The sequence below is a fragment of the Ambystoma mexicanum genome, chromosome 9 (assembly GCF_040938575.1).
Source record: "Ambystoma mexicanum isolate Mex_15411 chromosome 9, UKY_AmexF1_1, whole genome shotgun sequence".
NCBI lineage: Eukaryota > Metazoa > Chordata > Amphibia > Caudata > Ambystomatidae > Ambystoma > Ambystoma mexicanum.
Genome location: NC_090931.1, coordinates 954,664,874 through 954,682,621, shown reverse-complemented (window position 1 = coordinate 954,682,621; position 17,748 = coordinate 954,664,874). Strand labels below are relative to the sequence as shown.

Genomic DNA, 17,748 nt, shown 5'->3' with positions numbered 1-17,748 from the left:
AGCATGTGAATCCATGCCAGACCCCATTCTGGAGAAGCTTTAAGTTACTTACCTGTAACTATTGTTCTCCAGCATGGGTCTGGTATGGATTCACAACCGAACCCACCCTCCCTCTCCTCTGTGGCTCTTCTTGGTTCATACTGCCACTTCACATGCTTACCAAAACTGAAGATGGCCACCAGGGGTGGAGCTTAGGGAGAGGACTGTCTTTGGATGAGCGCAGTATGACCCAGAATACAGTGATTGGTTTAAAGGAGAAATACAGTTTTAAAGCAAAAGTGAAACTGTTGTTTTTTTTCTGTTTACCGCGGATTCCCACCCTAACAACGGGGAATATTCATGAGCATATGAATCCATGCCAGACCCCATGCTGGAGAACAATAGTTAAAGGAAAGTAACTTAAACCATCACTACAGTAAAAAAGCGTTCTTACTGTATGCCATGGTGAAAGTGGGAAAAGGTGGGCCACTCTGATGCCCCATCTAACCACTTTAACCACGTAATCAATAAAAGGGGGAGTATTGACGCTTTTCGGTATCGATAAAAGGTACAGTAGTGATATAACCCACTACTGTACATTAGCTGTTTCCATTGTCACATTGAAGGTGGGAATCGGTAGGAAACAATGTTCAAAAAAATAAATGTTACAGTTACCACTAGCAGTGATGGTATTTCTGGGATCCCTCCCAAGGTCTCCCAGAAATACTTTCTCCACCAGTGTAAAAATCTGAATTTGGAGGATTTTGTTTAATAACACTAGAGGTTGGAACTGCCAACAGCGATATTTCACCCAAAAAAGCTACCCAATTCGCAAGGTCTTACTGTAACCAACATCGTTTCCTTTGTACGTTTATGCTGATGAGATAACATTTCAAAACATTTCTCTGTTACACTGCACCTGAAAATAGGATGGGTTTATATAAGTAGTAGCAACTTCTAAAACCCGGTCCATTTTTCAGGATAGCCACAATACATACGTGGACAAGCCCAGCTCTGACGGTAAACCAGATCTTAAACACTCTTTCACAATGTTCTGATCTGCTGAGTCTGCACCAGCATAGATGTGCCCTGGATTCTCTATGTGGACCTTTTAAAGCCTTGGACAAAGTTTGACACAGAATCTGGGGCCGTCTTGTCACCCTGCCAGCATAGGGAGTTATAGGAGCACTCCAAGGAAGGTATACAAATGGGGGTTTAGGGTGAGGGCGATCTCCCCCTAGGCACTGATTTTCTCGGAAATGCTGCCTGCCCCTATTGAAATGTTCTTCCTGTTGATAGTATCACATACAAAAAGCCCATTGAGAGCAAATCACCAGAAAGATGCATTTAAAAACAGTCCTACATGAAAATACCTCCTGGAAAAAATGGCTTTCCCGATAACACCTTGCAAATTTGGGTCTTTTTAAAGAATGTTTTGTCCCATGCATGCTTCGGGGAGGTGGGTCTACCTCTCCCTCTTACCAGCCATTCTTCATTAATGTTTTTTTGTAACACTATAAGTCTCTCCCCCATGTAAATCACATATTTTGGATCAATTATTCAGAGAATTATTTTTTATTTTTCCAAAAAGGTTTTTTCACAGAATGCCTTTAAAATGGTCCTACTTCCACAATATCTTTTTTCGGACTCCACGTCGAGGTTGAATCGCCAATAAATATGTGTAGGATGCAGCAGCAGCATTAATAACACCACATGGGCACATGATTTACATCTAATTCATCAGTAAGGAGGCTGGGATACAATAGTGTCTGCCACCTTGCCACCTTACTGTGCCCCTTGCATTCCTGGGTAGACATGGAAATTGTGGCTGTCGCAGCTCATGACTCACCCTTCCTCACTGCAAATCTATTCTGTGTAATGCTACCTTGTCCATTGTGTGGGAACAAATATCCAAAATTCATGTGCATCAAGACATACCTCTAATTGGTGAGCACGCGTTGAGGTTAAATCAATCACACGAATCACACCCCTTGTAAGAAGTCTTTGCAAAGTTGAGATCAGTGAAAAGGAATCACAACTGGGATTTGAAATGAGTCCAGAAACAGGTAATATGCTTTTACAAACCTCTAGGTAGTCTTGGGTAAATGTTTTTGGTTAAAATCCTTATCACCCGAATTTCTGGGGACACTTTTATCCTTGAACCCCATCAATGTATTTGGGAGCTCAGATCGAGCACGGTGGTTTCCGACCTGCACAATATAAGATGCTATTCCCAATGTGGCCATGGAGGTTTTTAAAATAAAATGCACCCCTAGGACAGTGGGTAATGAGATTTGTTTTTCTTCAAATCCTTCATGACTTGGGCTGGGCGTAGCATTGTTTGCATGTCAAGCGTGGTCGCCTGGACGTACACGCGAATGGACGATGATGGCCGCCATATTCAGAGAAGTTCGCCCACTCACCCCTCTACCACATGTTACTGCTTCATGTTATTCTGCAGTAAAATAGTGAGATGCGGAGGGTTGGAATAGAATTAGCGGGGGAAATGCCCCCGACCACCCTAAGTGGCCATCCTCAGCAGCTGCTAGCTCGACGCATGCATGCATGCATAGTAACTGCATTCAGTTAGGTTTCCAGTGACCCGGTGTTGTACCCTGTGGTCTAGACATACAAGTGAGTGTAACTTTCTCATTACAGCTGTGCATCGGGCTACTCCGGAAGCTACTGTGAAGTAGGATTCTCCCGGGGAGTCCCTCCAGGAACAGGTATGTATGAAAGCCATATAGTAAGCCAGGAGACACAGCATATTTCTTTTTTGGGGGCGGGGGGTTCGATCTAGCTTTGCAGAGAACAGTGTTATTGTAACAGGAGCATCTCGACCATGTGGGACTACCATAGGAGAGGGTGGTCTTTGACGGTCCAGTTGAAACCGGAATATAGCAAAACAGTTCTGATGGGGAGTGGGATATGTAACTGGGACAGAACTAGATGACCCGCAGCATAGTTGTTCATTCGTTAACTATTTAGGAGCTCATTTTCTACAGAGCCGTAACATAAATGGACGGCCTAAAGGCCTTGCATACGGATTTTGCTCCATGCATTCACATCATGGCTCATTTGCAAGCATTGGTATGGTGGCGATGAGGGGCGGAATGCAACTTGCATTTCCGCTGCCTCCCTTCCTCTCCACCACACAAATGCTGGGAATCCCTGTGTGGTATGCCTGCTTTACGCGCCAGAAAAAAGGAAGTGGACCCCACAGGGATCCATTGTAAACATTGCCTGCCATGCATACATGACAGGCAACGTTTCCGTCATTTGCATGTCAGAGTGCAAAAGTGAAGGACAAAAGTTGGCGTGCCCGCTTGTATGCTGCCTTTTGCCCTGCAGTTACACACTTCGCCGTGCAAATGACTAGAATTCGGTGGCGGAGGCCCGCCTGCACATATGTCTACATGTAACGGGTCCCCCCGCCGAATTACGGGAACTCAAAAACTAGGTTCACAGTGATGTTACCTAAAAAAAACATTTTGATGGATTTTTTTTTATTTTGGGGGGGGGGTCCTTTCCCCAAGCCCATCGTTTCCCTATGTTTTTACCCCACTCCATCCTCCTCCCCAACCATTTTATCACCTTACTCCCCGCATCCCATATATTCTTTTTAAATTCAGTGTTTTTTTCCGATGAATTTGTTTCGCTTAAACAATCCATTGAAAAAACATTTTCGGTAAAATCACTGGATACCAAAAATGAGCCCCTTACTCTTGATTACACTTAGGTAGTCATTTTCTAATGACCGAGGGCGTAATTGGACAATATGTCATGCTTTCCTTTCATCCACCAGCTTATTTTCTAGCTGTCCTAAGATGTAGGAGGGCAGCAAAGCAGAGCGAGCAGCATTTGGTTTTACACCTGCATGAGATTTCCATGCAGGCGTAGAATCAAAGATTCCAATGGCATACTCCTTGCCTTTACACCTGGTGTATAGCATGAGTATTCCATTGGAATCCAATAGAAAACGCAGCCAGCAAAGCGTATTTGCAGGCAGTGTTTTATTTCTCTCAAAGTGGAGAGTAAAAGTGGAGAGTAAACGCCATTTTGTCTAGCTTTACTCTTCACAAATGCACTCCGCTTTGAGAGTGTTTAAAATTGCAAGCAGGAAACCAGAAACACTTAAGTCTAAGTGTTGGTGGTCCCGTGCATGCATGTGGCATATGTTATAAACTGACGCCCTTATTTGCACTCAAAGTCACAGTCAGAAAAGGGAAAAAGTTAATTGTCCAGAATCACTCACAGGATTTGGTCAAGTGCTAAAGATGAGATGAGGTTGCAAAGTTAGAGATTTAGCCGCTGGGTCAGACCTCCTGCTTTTTGCATATCTGTTACTCTTAACATGTGTCACACGTGTGTCATGGCTTAGCGGTGTCCTTGGCATCCCCTTCTTCATCAATGACCTTGCCTGTATTTCCTCCCACAGCAGCTATAGCTGTGTTGCTCACAGTGATTCTCATCATAATCATTGTAACTCTGGCCAGTGGCGCGTTCTTCAACTACCGAAAAACCGGGTCGCTCATGCCAACACTTCCCAAACTGCCAAGGTAGGTGCAGCAAATGCAGGACATCACTCAGTATACGTGATACGTTGTATTTCAAATATCCTTTTACTAAAGGAAGTAGAATAAGTGTCATATTTGGTAAACAGCAAAGGGGTATTTAGAAGGTGGCGTCAATCAGCACTGTGGAGTGGCACGATTCCGGAAGTAGATTAGACTCTTATCCAGTAGATGGGAAGTACCCCCAGTGTGCATGAAATTGCACAGTTTAAAGAACAAATGTATCGGTTTTGTTTACGTTTGGTTGACAAAATGTCCCCATGTAAATGGGAAATGCAGGTTAAATAATCAAGTAGCAACCTCTGGATACTCACTGCATAGATGATCAAGTAGTCTGGATACTCACTGCATAGATTATCAAGTAGCAACCGCCGGATACTCACTGCATAGATGATCAAGTACCAAATGCTGGATACTCACTGCATAGATGATCAAGTGGCAACCTCTGGATATTCACTGCATAGATGATCAAGTGGCAACCGCTGGATATTCACTGCATAGATGATCAAGTAGCAACTGCTGGATACTCACTGCATAGATGATCAAGTTTCAACAGCTGGATATTCACTGCATAGATGATCAAGTAGCAACTGCTGGATACTCACTGCATAGATGATCAAGTTTCAACCGCTGGATATTCACTGCATAGATGATCAAGTAGCAACTGCTGGATGCTCACTGCATAGATGATCAAGTAGCAAGCGCATAGATGATCAAGTAGCAACCTCCGGATACTCACTGCATAGATGATCAAGTGGTCTGGATACTCACTGCATAGATTATCAAGTAGCAACCGCCGGATTCTCACTGCATAGATGATCAAGTAGTCTGGATACTCACTGCATAGATTATCAAGTAGCAACCGCCGGATACTCACTGCATAGATGATCAAGTAGCAACTGCTGGATACTCACTGCATAGATGATCAAGTTGCAACCGCTGGATACTCACTGCATAGATGATCAAGTGGCAACCTCTGGATATTTACTGCATAGATGATCAAGTGGCAAACGCTGGATATTCACTGCATAGATGATCAAGTAGCAACTGCGGGATACTCATTGCATAGATGATCAAGTTTCAACCGCTGGATATTCACTGCATAGATGATCAAGTAGCAACTGCTGGATGCTCACTGCATAGATGATCAAGTAGCAACCGCATAGATGATCAAGTAGCAACCTATTGATACTCACTGCATAGATGATCAAGTAGTCTGGATACTCACTGCATGGATTATCAAGTAGCAACCGCCAGATTCTCACTGCATAGATGATCAAGTAGTCTGGATACTCACTGCATAGATTATCAAGTAGCAACCGCCGGATACTCACTGCATAGATGATCAAGTAACAACTGCTGGATACTCACTGCATAGATGATCAAGTTGCAACCGCTGGATACTCACTGCATAGATGATCAAGTGGCAACCTCTGGATATTCACTGCATAGATGATCAAGTGGCAACCGCTGGATATTCACTGCATAGATGATCAAGTAGCAACTGCTGGATACTCACTGCATAGATGATCAAGTTTCAACCGCTGGATATTCACTGCATAGATGATCAAGTAGCAACGGCTGGATGCTCACTGGATAGATGATCAAGTAGCAACCGCATAGATGATCAAGTAGCAACCGCTGGATACTCACTGCATAGATGATCAGGTAGCGACCGCTGGATGCTCACTGCATAGATGATCAAGTGGCAAACGCTGGATACTCACTGCATAGATGATCAAGTAGCAACTGCTGGATGCTCACTGCATAGATGATCAAGTAGAAACTTCTGGATACTCACTTTATAGATAATCAAGTAGCAACCGCTGGATACTCACTGCATAGATGATCAGGTAGCGACCGCTGGATGCTCACTGCATAAATGATCAAGTGGCAAACGCTGGATACTCACATTATAGATGATCAAGTAGCAACCACTGGATACTCACTGCATAGATGATCAAGTAGCAACCGCTGGATACTCACAGCATAGATGATCAAGTAGCAACCGCTGGATACTCACAGCATAGATGATCAAGTAGCAACCACTGGATACTCACTGCATAGATGATCAAGTAGCAACCGCTGGATACTCAAAGCATAGATGATCAAGTAGCAACCACTGGATACTCACTGCATAGATGATCAAGTAGCAACCGCTGGATACTCACTGCATAGATGATCAGGTAGCGACCGCTGGCTGCTCACTGCATAGATGATCAAGTGGCAAACGCTGGATACTCACTTTATAGATGATCAAGTAGCAACCGCTGGATACTCACTGCATAGATGATCAAGTAGCAACCGCTGGATACTCACAGCATAGATGATCAAGTAGCGACCGCTGGATACTCACAGCATAGATGATCAAGTAGCAACCGCTGGATACTCACAGCATAGATGATCAGGTAGCGACCGCTGGATACTCACAGCATAGATGATCAAGTAGCAACCACTGGATACTCACAGCATAGATGATCAAGTAGCAACCGCTGGATACTCACTTTATAGATGATCAGGTAGCAACCGCTGGATACTCACAGCATAGATGATCAAGTAGCGACCGCTGGATACTCACAGCATAGATGATCAAGTAGCAACCGCTGGATACTCACAGCATAGATGATCAAGTAGCAACCACTGGATACTCACTGCATAGATGATCAAGTAGCAAACGCTGGATACTCACTTTATAGATGATCAAGTAGCGACCGCTGGATACTCACAGCATAGATGATCAAGTAGCAACCGCTGGATACTCACAGCATAGATGATCAAGTAGCAACCGCTGGATACTCACAGCATAGATGATCAAGTAGCAACCGCTGGATACTCACTGCATAGATGATCAGGTAGCGACCGCTGGATGCTCACTGCATAGATGATCAAGTGGCAAACGCTGGATACTCACTTTATAGATGATCAAGTAGCAACCACTGGATACTCACTGCATAGATGATCAAGTAGCAACCGCTGGATACTCACAGCATAGATGCAGAAGGTGAAATCAGAAAGTGCCTAGATCTGCCAGTCTCCAGTGCTGTGGCCAGCATTCCTGATGAGCCACCCATTGCTGTTCACATCTTTGCAAATGAATGGGGGAGGGGTTAAGTAACTACGCTGAGGATTGTCCTTTTGAATTAAGTGACCCCCAACCTTCACTCATCACAGCAATGAGGTACATGTGGATCATTGCATGGACGTACACCCCTCTGGTTTCAATACGTCGAGCCCTTGTGGATTGGCTTCTCAGGGTAATGAGCTGCATTTAATATTCTACGTATATAAACACAATCACATTGAACATGCACAAGAACAAAGCTCAAATGAAAAGTATGTTGACATCACCTATATGTGTATATTGCTCTAAGCATTCTGAAGTCCTCCATTGCTGGAATTCATTGGGAAGATTCTCACAATGCAATCAAAATGTTCTTCAAAATGTCTCCCAAAACAGACATTAACATTTCTTTTTTTTCCACAGTTACCCAACTGTTAGGAAGTTATAAAAGTAATTGACACGTTTAAAAAAAAGCTTGTTTTCCTACAAAGCAGTAAACTCATTTATGATCTTAAAAATAAGTATTCGTTGATTAAAACGCTGTGAAAGGATTCAGGATTAAGTGTTCCTTAATCGTGCAAGGAAACAGCACGCCTTTCGCCAAAAGTAGATATTTTGGTAAGCTGAGCACAGATTCGGATTCATGCCACGTGCGCACCCTGGGGAAGGTGTCTCTTCCTCGTCGGGCACTGGAACGAGCCGCAGCGATTTAAGTGTGCGCGTTGCTATTTGCCACATAAGACATGCTTTCGAGTTCTAGGAGTCCTAAAACTGTCATTGTTTGTCTTTTAAGTTTAAGCAGCTTGGTCAAGTCAACAGAAAACAGCAACGGGGTAACATTTCGATCGGGGGCCGACATCACCATGGACGATGGCGTGTCCGGCTTCGGAGCCGACTCCACCATAGACAGAGCGATGCAGTTGGTAAGTGGCATTTTCTAAAGGACTGCTTATTTTTCATGGGTTTCTTTAGGAACACGCCACGTGTTTAAAATGATCAGGAATATTAGATTACAGGTACTCGCCCTCTGGAGAACCTCACCAGATTGCGGATGGGCCTCATTACACGGTAGGCGGTAGAGGTTTACCAGTACTGGTAAGGGCACCGGTACTGGTAAACCGCCTTAGTACGTGTTCCCTTTGTGGGACCCGACTTTAACGGCTGGTTCTACCAGCCGTTAAAGTAGGGTGCCGCAAAGGGACCTCGGAGCTAATTACGGTACCGCAATTTGCGGTACCGTAATTAGCACCTTCCCCATTCCCATTATGCCCTATGGGGGCAAAAATGGGAATGGGGAAGAGCCTTGGTGAATGGGTAATTACCGCCCCCGCTCACCTTGGAGTAGGGTGGTAATTCCGCCATCCACCAAGGCGGACACGGTAAAATACCGGCGGCAACCATGGCGCTAGCAGCGCCATGGTTACCGCCTACCGTGTAATGAGGCCCATGGTCACCGAACACCTGCAAAATGATATCAACCTTTTGCACCGGGGAGGGGCTGCACAGCCAATTACTCAGAACACGGGGTGAATCCTGCATTATAAGCATGCATTTTGAGCAACTGTTGGATGTCCTCCTTTGCCCTGCGCCCCCACTATCTTTGTTCCTTGCCCTACTCCCTTAAACAAAGCATCATCCTGCTGCATCCACGCATCTCTGATGCGCCCTCTCCTCTTCCAGCTACCATGTGAACGGAAATGCAAGTGCTCCCTTTGCTGGTGGCCCTGCTCCATCTTGATTGCATTTTCTTCTGGTGAGAGAAAGCTTGGTGATCCTCACTCCCAAGTATTTATTCACCAAAAAAAAAAAGAAACCATTAGCACCCCAGACATTATGCTGGGGTATTAATCGAAGTAACACCTTCCAGGGCAGGCGATACTGGATCATAACAGCCTGACAATATCATTAGAAGCCCTCACCACGTCTAGGCCTATTAACTCGGCAGCTGGACATTATTGGCTGGTGCAATCCATCGAGGAAGACATTAATGCTAAATTAATGGAACTTGAATCTGACCGGTGGATTGGTTGATCACATGCTAAAAACGAGAAACACACCACTGCTTTCAGTCCTACGTTTTCTGCAATACTTAAACCTCCTGGTCAGAAAAATGGAAGCTTCTCAGTCATTTCCATAGTCAAAACATGCCGACACAAAGGCATGGACCAATGATTCCTGCCTGAAGTCGACATGAATAGCTGCAAACCCCTGATTTTCCTCATATCAAAATAACCAAGCCCTGGCCGGTGCAGCTAGTTGAGCTTGCCGGTCCGATCAGGGTCAGTAGCTCGGTCAATTTTACTCTCTCCAGTTGGCTTCCTCTGTACATTGCTAGAGGCTCCAAAAGTGCCTCATGTCCAAGCTGGGGCTAGATATCATTGCCATACTGATGTTGCTGCAAACCCTGTCTCCAGATGGCATCCAATAATGCCCTGGCATGAACATCGAATAAAATGAGGGACAGTATTAAGCCACATAGGAGGCAATAATAGTCGTGTCCCAAAAGCAACACATGAGAACCATCTTAACTTGGGGTGCCCCCCTGCACCAACAATGTGATCTCGGGAGGATAGCTCAGAGGCAACGTGCTCGCCTTGGAAACAAGACGACACGGAGCAACACAGGTTCGATCCTCGGGTCCGCGCTTAGAAACCTCTGGATAATAAGCACGTTAAAAATAACCTATCATATCATATCATATATCACAGCATAAGCCGCTGATCCTGTTCTGGGCCCACGCATGCTACAGTACCACAACATGGCTTGGTGGCAAGGGCTGCCCGGAGATCCAACATAAAGAGCCGAAATTCAAGCCCTTTGGGAACAGTAAATATCTCATCCACCAGACATGACTGGGGAGGTTTTGTTGCCATCATTAATTTTAATCCAGACTGAAAAGCATTGAAGAGGGCAACCGTCTCAAAGCAACACTCTAGTTGGAGGAAGACCCCTTTCTGCAATAGCTTTCTTAAAATAAAACATAGGTAGAAGATCAGAAAATAGTTAAGGTGCAGCCCCCAAGACCACTGTCGTAGAAATTAAAATATTGATAATTGCTATCAGCCAACCTGTTCCCTCATCCTACTGCCAGATCCTGAGCTGCTCTTGTCCCAAGCAGGCACCAGACCCTGAGCTGTTCCTTTCCCAAGCATGCACCAGATCCTGAGCTGCTCCTGTCTCAAGCAGGCGCCAGATCTTGAGCTGCTCCTGTCCCAAGCAGGGGCCAGATCCTGAGCAGCTCCTGTCCCAAGCAGACACCAGATCCTGAGCTGCTCCTGTCCCAAGCAGGTGCAAGATCCTGAGCTGCTCCTGTCCCAAGCAGGCACCAGATCGTGAGCTGCTCCTGCCCCAAGCAGGCACCAGATCCTGAGCTACTCCTGTCTCAAGCAGGCACCAGATCCTGAGCTTCTCCTGTCCCAAGCAGGCACCAGATCCTGAGCCACTCCTGTCTCAAGCAGGTGCCAGATCCTGAGCTTCTCCTGTCCCAAGCAGGCACCCGATCCAGAGCTGCCCCTGTCCCAAGCAGGCACCAGATCCTGAGCTGCTCCTGTCCCAAGCAGTCACCAGATCCTGACCTGCTCCCGCCCCAAGCAGGCACCCGATCCAGAGATGCTCCTGTCACAAGCAGGCACCAGATCATGAGCTGCTCCTGTCCCAAGCAGGCACCAGATCCTGAGCTACTCCTGTCCCAAGCAGAAGCCAGATCCTGAGCTGTTTTTGTCCCAAGCAGGCGCCAGATCCCGAGCGGCTCCTGTCCCAAGCAGGCACTAGATCCTGAGCTGTCCCTGTCCCAAGCAGGCACCAGATCCTGAGCTGCTCCAGTCAGAAGCAGGCGCCAGATCCTGAGCTGCTCCTGTCCCAAGCAGTCACCAGATCCTGAGCTGCTCCTGTCCCATGCAGGTGCCAGATCCTGAGCTTCTCCTGTCCCAAGCAGGCACCATATCCTGAGATGCTCCTGTCCCAAGCAGGCACCAGATCCTGAGCTGCTCCTGTCACAAGCAGCCACCAGATCCTGAGCTTCTCCTGTCCCAAGCAGGCACCATATCCTGAGCTGCTCCTGTCCCAAGCAGGCACCAGATCCTGAGCTGCTCCAGTCAGAAGCAGGCGCCAGATCCTGAGCTGCTCCTGTCCCAAGCAGTCACCAGATCCTGAGCTGCTCCTGTCCCATGCAGGTGCCAGATCCTGAGCTTCTCCTGTCCCAAGCAGGCACCATATCCTGAGCTGCTCCTGTCCCAAACAGGCACCAGATCCTGAGCTGCTCCTGTCACAAGCAGCCACCAGATCCTGAGCTTCTCCTGTCCCAAGCAGACACAGGCAAATCATGTATTGGGCACATAGATCAAGGATCATTGTTGAACGGGAAGTACCTAAACTCAGACTCTTCCAATCAGTGGCTCCCGGGTAACACCCCGGAAAACCAGTAACAGTAAGTGACCGGAGCAAATTATCAGCACTAGAGATGTTTGCTGAAAATAGTACATATTTAAATCAGTGTTACTGGTAACCCAGCATCTGGATGCGTCTGTGGGCATGCGCACCGTGCCCATTGGCGTTGTGGCCATGCATGCGCAATACATTCATGCGCACCGTGCCCATTGGCGTTGTGGCCATGCATGCGCAATACATTCATGCGCACCGTGCCCATTGGCGTTGTGGCCATGCATGCGCAATACATTCATGCGCACCGTGCCCATTGGCGTTGTGGCCATGCATGCGCAATACATTCATGCGCACCGTGCCCATTGGCGTTGTGGCCATGCATGCGCAATACATTCATGCGCACCGTGCCCATTGGCGTTGTGGCCATGCATGCGCAATACATTCATGCGCACCGTGCCCATTGGCGTTGTGGCCATGCATGCACAATACATTCATGCGCACCGTGCCCATTGGTGTTGTGGCCATGCATGCGCAATACATTCATGCGTGAAGGCATTTTTACAGAACATGTTTCCGATAGATAAACATTTTCATGCATCTCTTGCGCTATGCGCATTTTGAGCCTTACATGCTGTAACATTTTGGGGAATTAGAAAATAATGAGCACTCAGCGCACAGGTACAAATTTGTCTCTGCCACATTTTCCTTGAAACATTGTTGTTCAGGACCGTTGGTTGAAATCCAGTGCCTTGAAAAAGTTGTTGCTGTGCCTCAAAAACAAAAACAAAAAAAGATGTTCTCAAGACCCGCAATATATCCAAATTCAAATACAATGTTTTTTTTTTTTTTAATTTACTTGTGCATAATCAAAGATACATGATTTTTACAAGGCTAAACATTAACTGAAGAGATCAGGCGTGTATAGCTCAGTTACCAGAGTTCAAGTCTAGTGACAGGTAGACTGCGGTTAGCCTGTATGTGAGAAAGAGAATTTCCATGAGGGACCTCACCCCTCGCAGAAGCAGTTAGAGCGAGGAAATGGGCTGGATTGCGCTATGCCCCAAGGGCATTGATTTTAATAAACGCTGCTTCCAGCAGTTTGGATGTCGCAACAGCCCAGCGGGTTTTTTCCCCAGAAATGTTTTGTTTTCAATTGTTCGTTTGCAATGTCTGTTGTTGCATTTGTCTTTTTGGGGCTTTTGTGGTGAAAAGCCGTCCTTCAGATTCTTTTTTAGTTTGGCGCCATAAGTGGCGCCTATGATCTGAAACTATTTGTTGGAGGAACACCCCTTTCACCAATAGCTTTCTTAAAAAAAAAACTTAGGTTGAAGATTCGCGCTCTGAAACACTTGTGAATGGGCGCGATATAAATAAAATATCATATCATATATCCTACCCATTCTAATGGAACAGTTTGGTCCACATGTGATTTGAATACACCTGTAAATCAGAAAGTGTTTGGGGAAATAAATTAAAGTTTCATTGTGTACAGTGAGACATCAGCTCTTAATTATAGCATAACATATGTAATTAAAATGTAAATAAACACGTATATTTTTTTTTATGTTCGTAATTTCTTGTAACTAAGCAGCAGTATCCTGGGACAATGGTTTATCATGTTTTTTTTTTTTTTTTAAGAGTGATAACTTTACGGTGGACCCTGGCAAGCAGCCTATTACATTCGAGAACCCGATGTACGCCACGAGCAGAGACGCGGGAGTCAGCGTCGCCACGGTGGACCAGCCCGCCAAAGTAAGAAGGGCCCACGGGGCGGAGCGCTGTGACGCGGCGCGCCAACCCTCGCTTTACCCAATGCCCAGACAAGATTGCAGTTTTCGTAACATGAAACACGTCATGGATTACGTACTCGTTATATTAAAAGCACTAGGTTTAGTTTAGTTTAGTCTAGCAGGAACATATATTTATTTTCAAACAGGAAAATAATCGTTTGAAGTGGGACGTTGGAAACTGTTGTTACCTATTTGGTAGGCCGCAGGGGGAAATATGCGACCTACGCCTAATGCATGTTATTCAGCAGGTGGGGGTTTGCTCGAGATCTTGTGCTGGGTTTACACAGCTGATCGCGCCTCTATGCAGCTGACGCTGGGAATGATTACACTTATCAGGGCATGTACGTGTCTATAAAGGTGGGCTGCTGATGTAACACTCGGGATTGATTGCATCCGGCACAGGGAACTGCAATACCAGCTCACAATCATCAGCAATTGACAGCTATGTTCATGGAGAGTTAATCACATACTGTGTTACTCTTATGCTCAGAGAACATGGATCTTAGTGACCGGGTTGATAGACTAGGCTTTCCATTGGTTGAAATCCAGAATTATAGCAATTATTCAATTCCCAAGAATTATGGAAAAATATCTGTCTAGTCATATCTACCGTTTGCTTACCCACACCATGCTGTCGATGCATGCCGCTTCATTCGCTTATGCTTCAAGCTCTGCTCTCCTCTGCTCATCTGGCTTCACTGTACTGCCAGTGCATGCACTCTTTTTGCTTACCCACACCATGCTGTCGATGCATGCCGCTTCATTCGCTTATGTTTCAAGCTCTGCTCTCCTCATCTGGCTTCACTGTGCTGCCAGTGCATGCACTCTTTTTGCTTACCCACACCATGCTGTCAATGCATGCCGCTTCATTCGCTTATGCTTCAAGCTCTGCTCTCCTCTGCTCATCTGGCTTCACTGTACTGCCAGTGCATGCACTCTTTTTGCTTACCCACACCATGCTGTCAATGCACGCCGCACCATGCTGTCAATGCATGCCGCTTCATTTGCTTACGCTTCAAGCTCTGCTCTCCTCTGCTCATCTGGCTTCACACTGGGCTGCCAGTGCATACAGCATGTTTGCTTACCCACACCATGCTGTCAATGCATGCCGCTTCATTTGCTTACGCTTCAAGCTCTGCTCTCCTCTGCTCATCTGGCTTCACTGTGCTGCCAGTGCATACAGCCTGTTTGCTTACCCACACCATGCTGTCAATGCATGCCGCTTCATTCGCTTATGCTTCAAGCTCTGCTCTCCTCTGCTCATCTGGCTTCACTGTACTGCCAGTGCATGCACTCGTTTTGCTTACCCACACTATGCTGTCGATGCATGCCGCTTCATTCGCTTATGCTTCAAGCTCTGCTCTCCTCTGCTCATCTGGCTTCACTGTACTGCCAGTGCATGCGCTCTTTTTGCTTACCATATTACAAGCCAAAAAGGAGACATACAACACACGAATATGCCAGGCAGAATCGAACACCAGGGAATTATTCAAAATCCTTAAAGAGCTAGAATCTCCCTCCCCTGCACCGGACACGTGCACTAAGGACAGCACCTGGTGCAACAACATACAAAATATCCACCTTACAAGCCAAAATCAACGCCAAACAAAACACCCTCCACACCCCTTCATTTAGCAATACCAGGCCACCCAAAATAACAACCCTCGACTCCCCGGTGCCGTTTAGCTTCACACCACTCACCGTTCTGGAGGTTGAAAAAATCATCCGCAATCTAAAACCCTCAAATTGCCAAGGGGACACCTGTCCAGCCCCTATCATTAAGGAGTCGGCTCATGACCTCGCTCCTTTTATAACCTCTTTCATCAATGCCTCCTTTCAATCGGGAGTGGTCCCCAATAACCTAAAGGATGCTTGGGTTATCCCTCTCCTAAAAAAACCCACCTTAGACCCGGAGGTTCCAACCAATTATAGACCCATCACAACGGTCCCTTTTTTGCTAAAGATCTTAGATAGAGCAGCCTATCTTCAGATACAGAACTATCTGGAATCAAACAACCTACTAGGCATGAGACAATCCGGCTTCAGACCGAAGCATGGTACGGAGACAGCCCTCCTTGATCTCAAGACCCAAATCGAGGATATCAAAGACAAAGGTAAACTAGCCATGCTACTACTACTAGACTTATCTGCTGCCTTTGATCTGGTTAATCACCAAATCCTCTGTCACCACCTGAAAACTGCAGCTCACTTCTCTGACATGGCCACAAACTGGATTCAATCCTTCCTGGCAAACAGACAGATGAGGGTATTCTCGCCCACCTCTGCGGCTGACCCTGCACCAGTCCCGTGCGGAGTCCCCCAAGGATCGTGCGTTTCCCCCACCCTTTATAATGTATTCACTAAACCCTTATTCGATGTGCTTGATTACCTGGGTGTTACCTACACAAATTATGCGGATGACACCCAGATACTCATCCCCATCACGGGTGATTACACTTTAGACTCAAAAGCCTTGAACGATGTCTACCATGTCATTCAAACTTGGATGGCCCAACATGAGCTCTGTCTCAATGATGACAAGACAGAGCTCCTCATCCTAGGTACTCAGCAAAGACTAAACAAACCGAAACCCTATGTTTAGTTCCTTTAACATTGATGGAAACATAACTAAAGTTTCTAAAGACACAAAAACACTTGGAATCTACCTTGACTCCACCCTCTCCCTTCACAGACAAACCAATGCAGTTGCGGCCGCCGCCGCCTATACCTGCAAGTTGATCACAGCCTGTCGTCCTCTCCTCTCCTCACATAACTGCACTACCCTGGCTAGGACCCTGGTCATGTCTAAACTTGACTATTGCAATGCATTGTACCAGGGCACTAACCAGTGTAACCTAGACAAGCTCCAAATTATACAAAATAACGCCATCAGGGCAGCCCTCAATATCCCCAGATCTGCACACATCTCGGATACCAGGAAGAACCTTCACTGGTTGTCAGTCACCCAAAGGATCTCACTAAAATTCCTTGCCCTTACCTACAAATGCCTGAACAATCTGGCCCCCACGTATCTCTCCTCACGATTCACAATGTACACTCCAGTCCGATCACTTAGATCTACCCTGAATCAGAGCCTAACGATACCCAGATACAAGCTCCAAACAGCCGGTGGGTCTAGCTTCCCAGTCCTGGCAGCCAAACTGTGGAATACTGTCCCCTTGACTATCAGAAACCTCCCCTCCTTCAACCTTTTCAAACACAAAGCCAAATGTTGGCTCGCCTCCTCCAATGCCTAAGATTCTTACTAAAACGTGCTGCAATAACATCAGTAAGGATGCATTACTTGACTTTCCATGTACCACCTACACATGTCTATTTCTATGCCTTACTTATTGTTGATATATCATCATTGTATGCAACGTATGTAACCATTGCCTTAAGAAATGCACCCGGTAGCCTCCGGGCCTGGTCTGCGCTATACAAATAAAATAAATACAAATAAATACAAATACAAATACCCACACCATGCTGTCAATGCATGCCGCTTCATTCGCTTATGCTTCAAGCTCTGCTCTCCTCTGCACATCTGGCTTCACTGTACGGCCAGTGCATGCACTCTGCTTACCTCGCATGCTCCTCTCGCCCCTCTGCTCTGCTGGCTTTGCCATACGTTCAGTGCATCTCATGCTAGGCCGCTGCTGTGGGCAGACCACAGGCAGCCACTCTGCTCTACATACTCTCTTTTTCCTGCATCCAGGTTCGGAATTCCTGTCTGCCGCTGGGCCCCCTCTGGCATGTGGTCACCCCTCAGAAAACATATTCCAGCAGTCTTTTCATAGAAAGTCTGATTAGGCCCACTCTGCCATCTCTCATTCCAGGTCGTCAGGTCCCCTGGGAACAGGGGCACCAGTATTTCCAAAGCCTAAAAGGCAAGTGAGGAATTGCCTCCCCTCATACTCTCATATAAAAAATAGAGTCTGGGCGTACTCTATAGAGTAAAGGC

The 17,748-nt window shown here is 46.3% G+C and overlaps 1 protein-coding gene across 2 annotated transcripts in view; it reads left to right on the top strand.

The window, feature by feature from the left end:
- LRP2 (LDL receptor related protein 2) overlaps positions 1–17,748 on the top strand; it is a 516,831-nt gene that overhangs the window by 482,222 nt on the left and 16,861 nt on the right. For both annotated transcript variants that reach the window (XM_069616158.1, XM_069616157.1), the window contains 4 exons: positions 2,638–2,705; positions 4,418–4,538; positions 8,408–8,537; positions 13,633–13,746. In XM_069616158.1, coding sequence (XP_069472259.1) covers positions 2,638–2,705; positions 4,418–4,538; positions 8,408–8,537; positions 13,633–13,746 — 433 coding nt within the window. The remainder of the gene's footprint in view (positions 1–2,637; positions 2,706–4,417; positions 4,539–8,407; positions 8,538–13,632; positions 13,747–17,748) is intronic.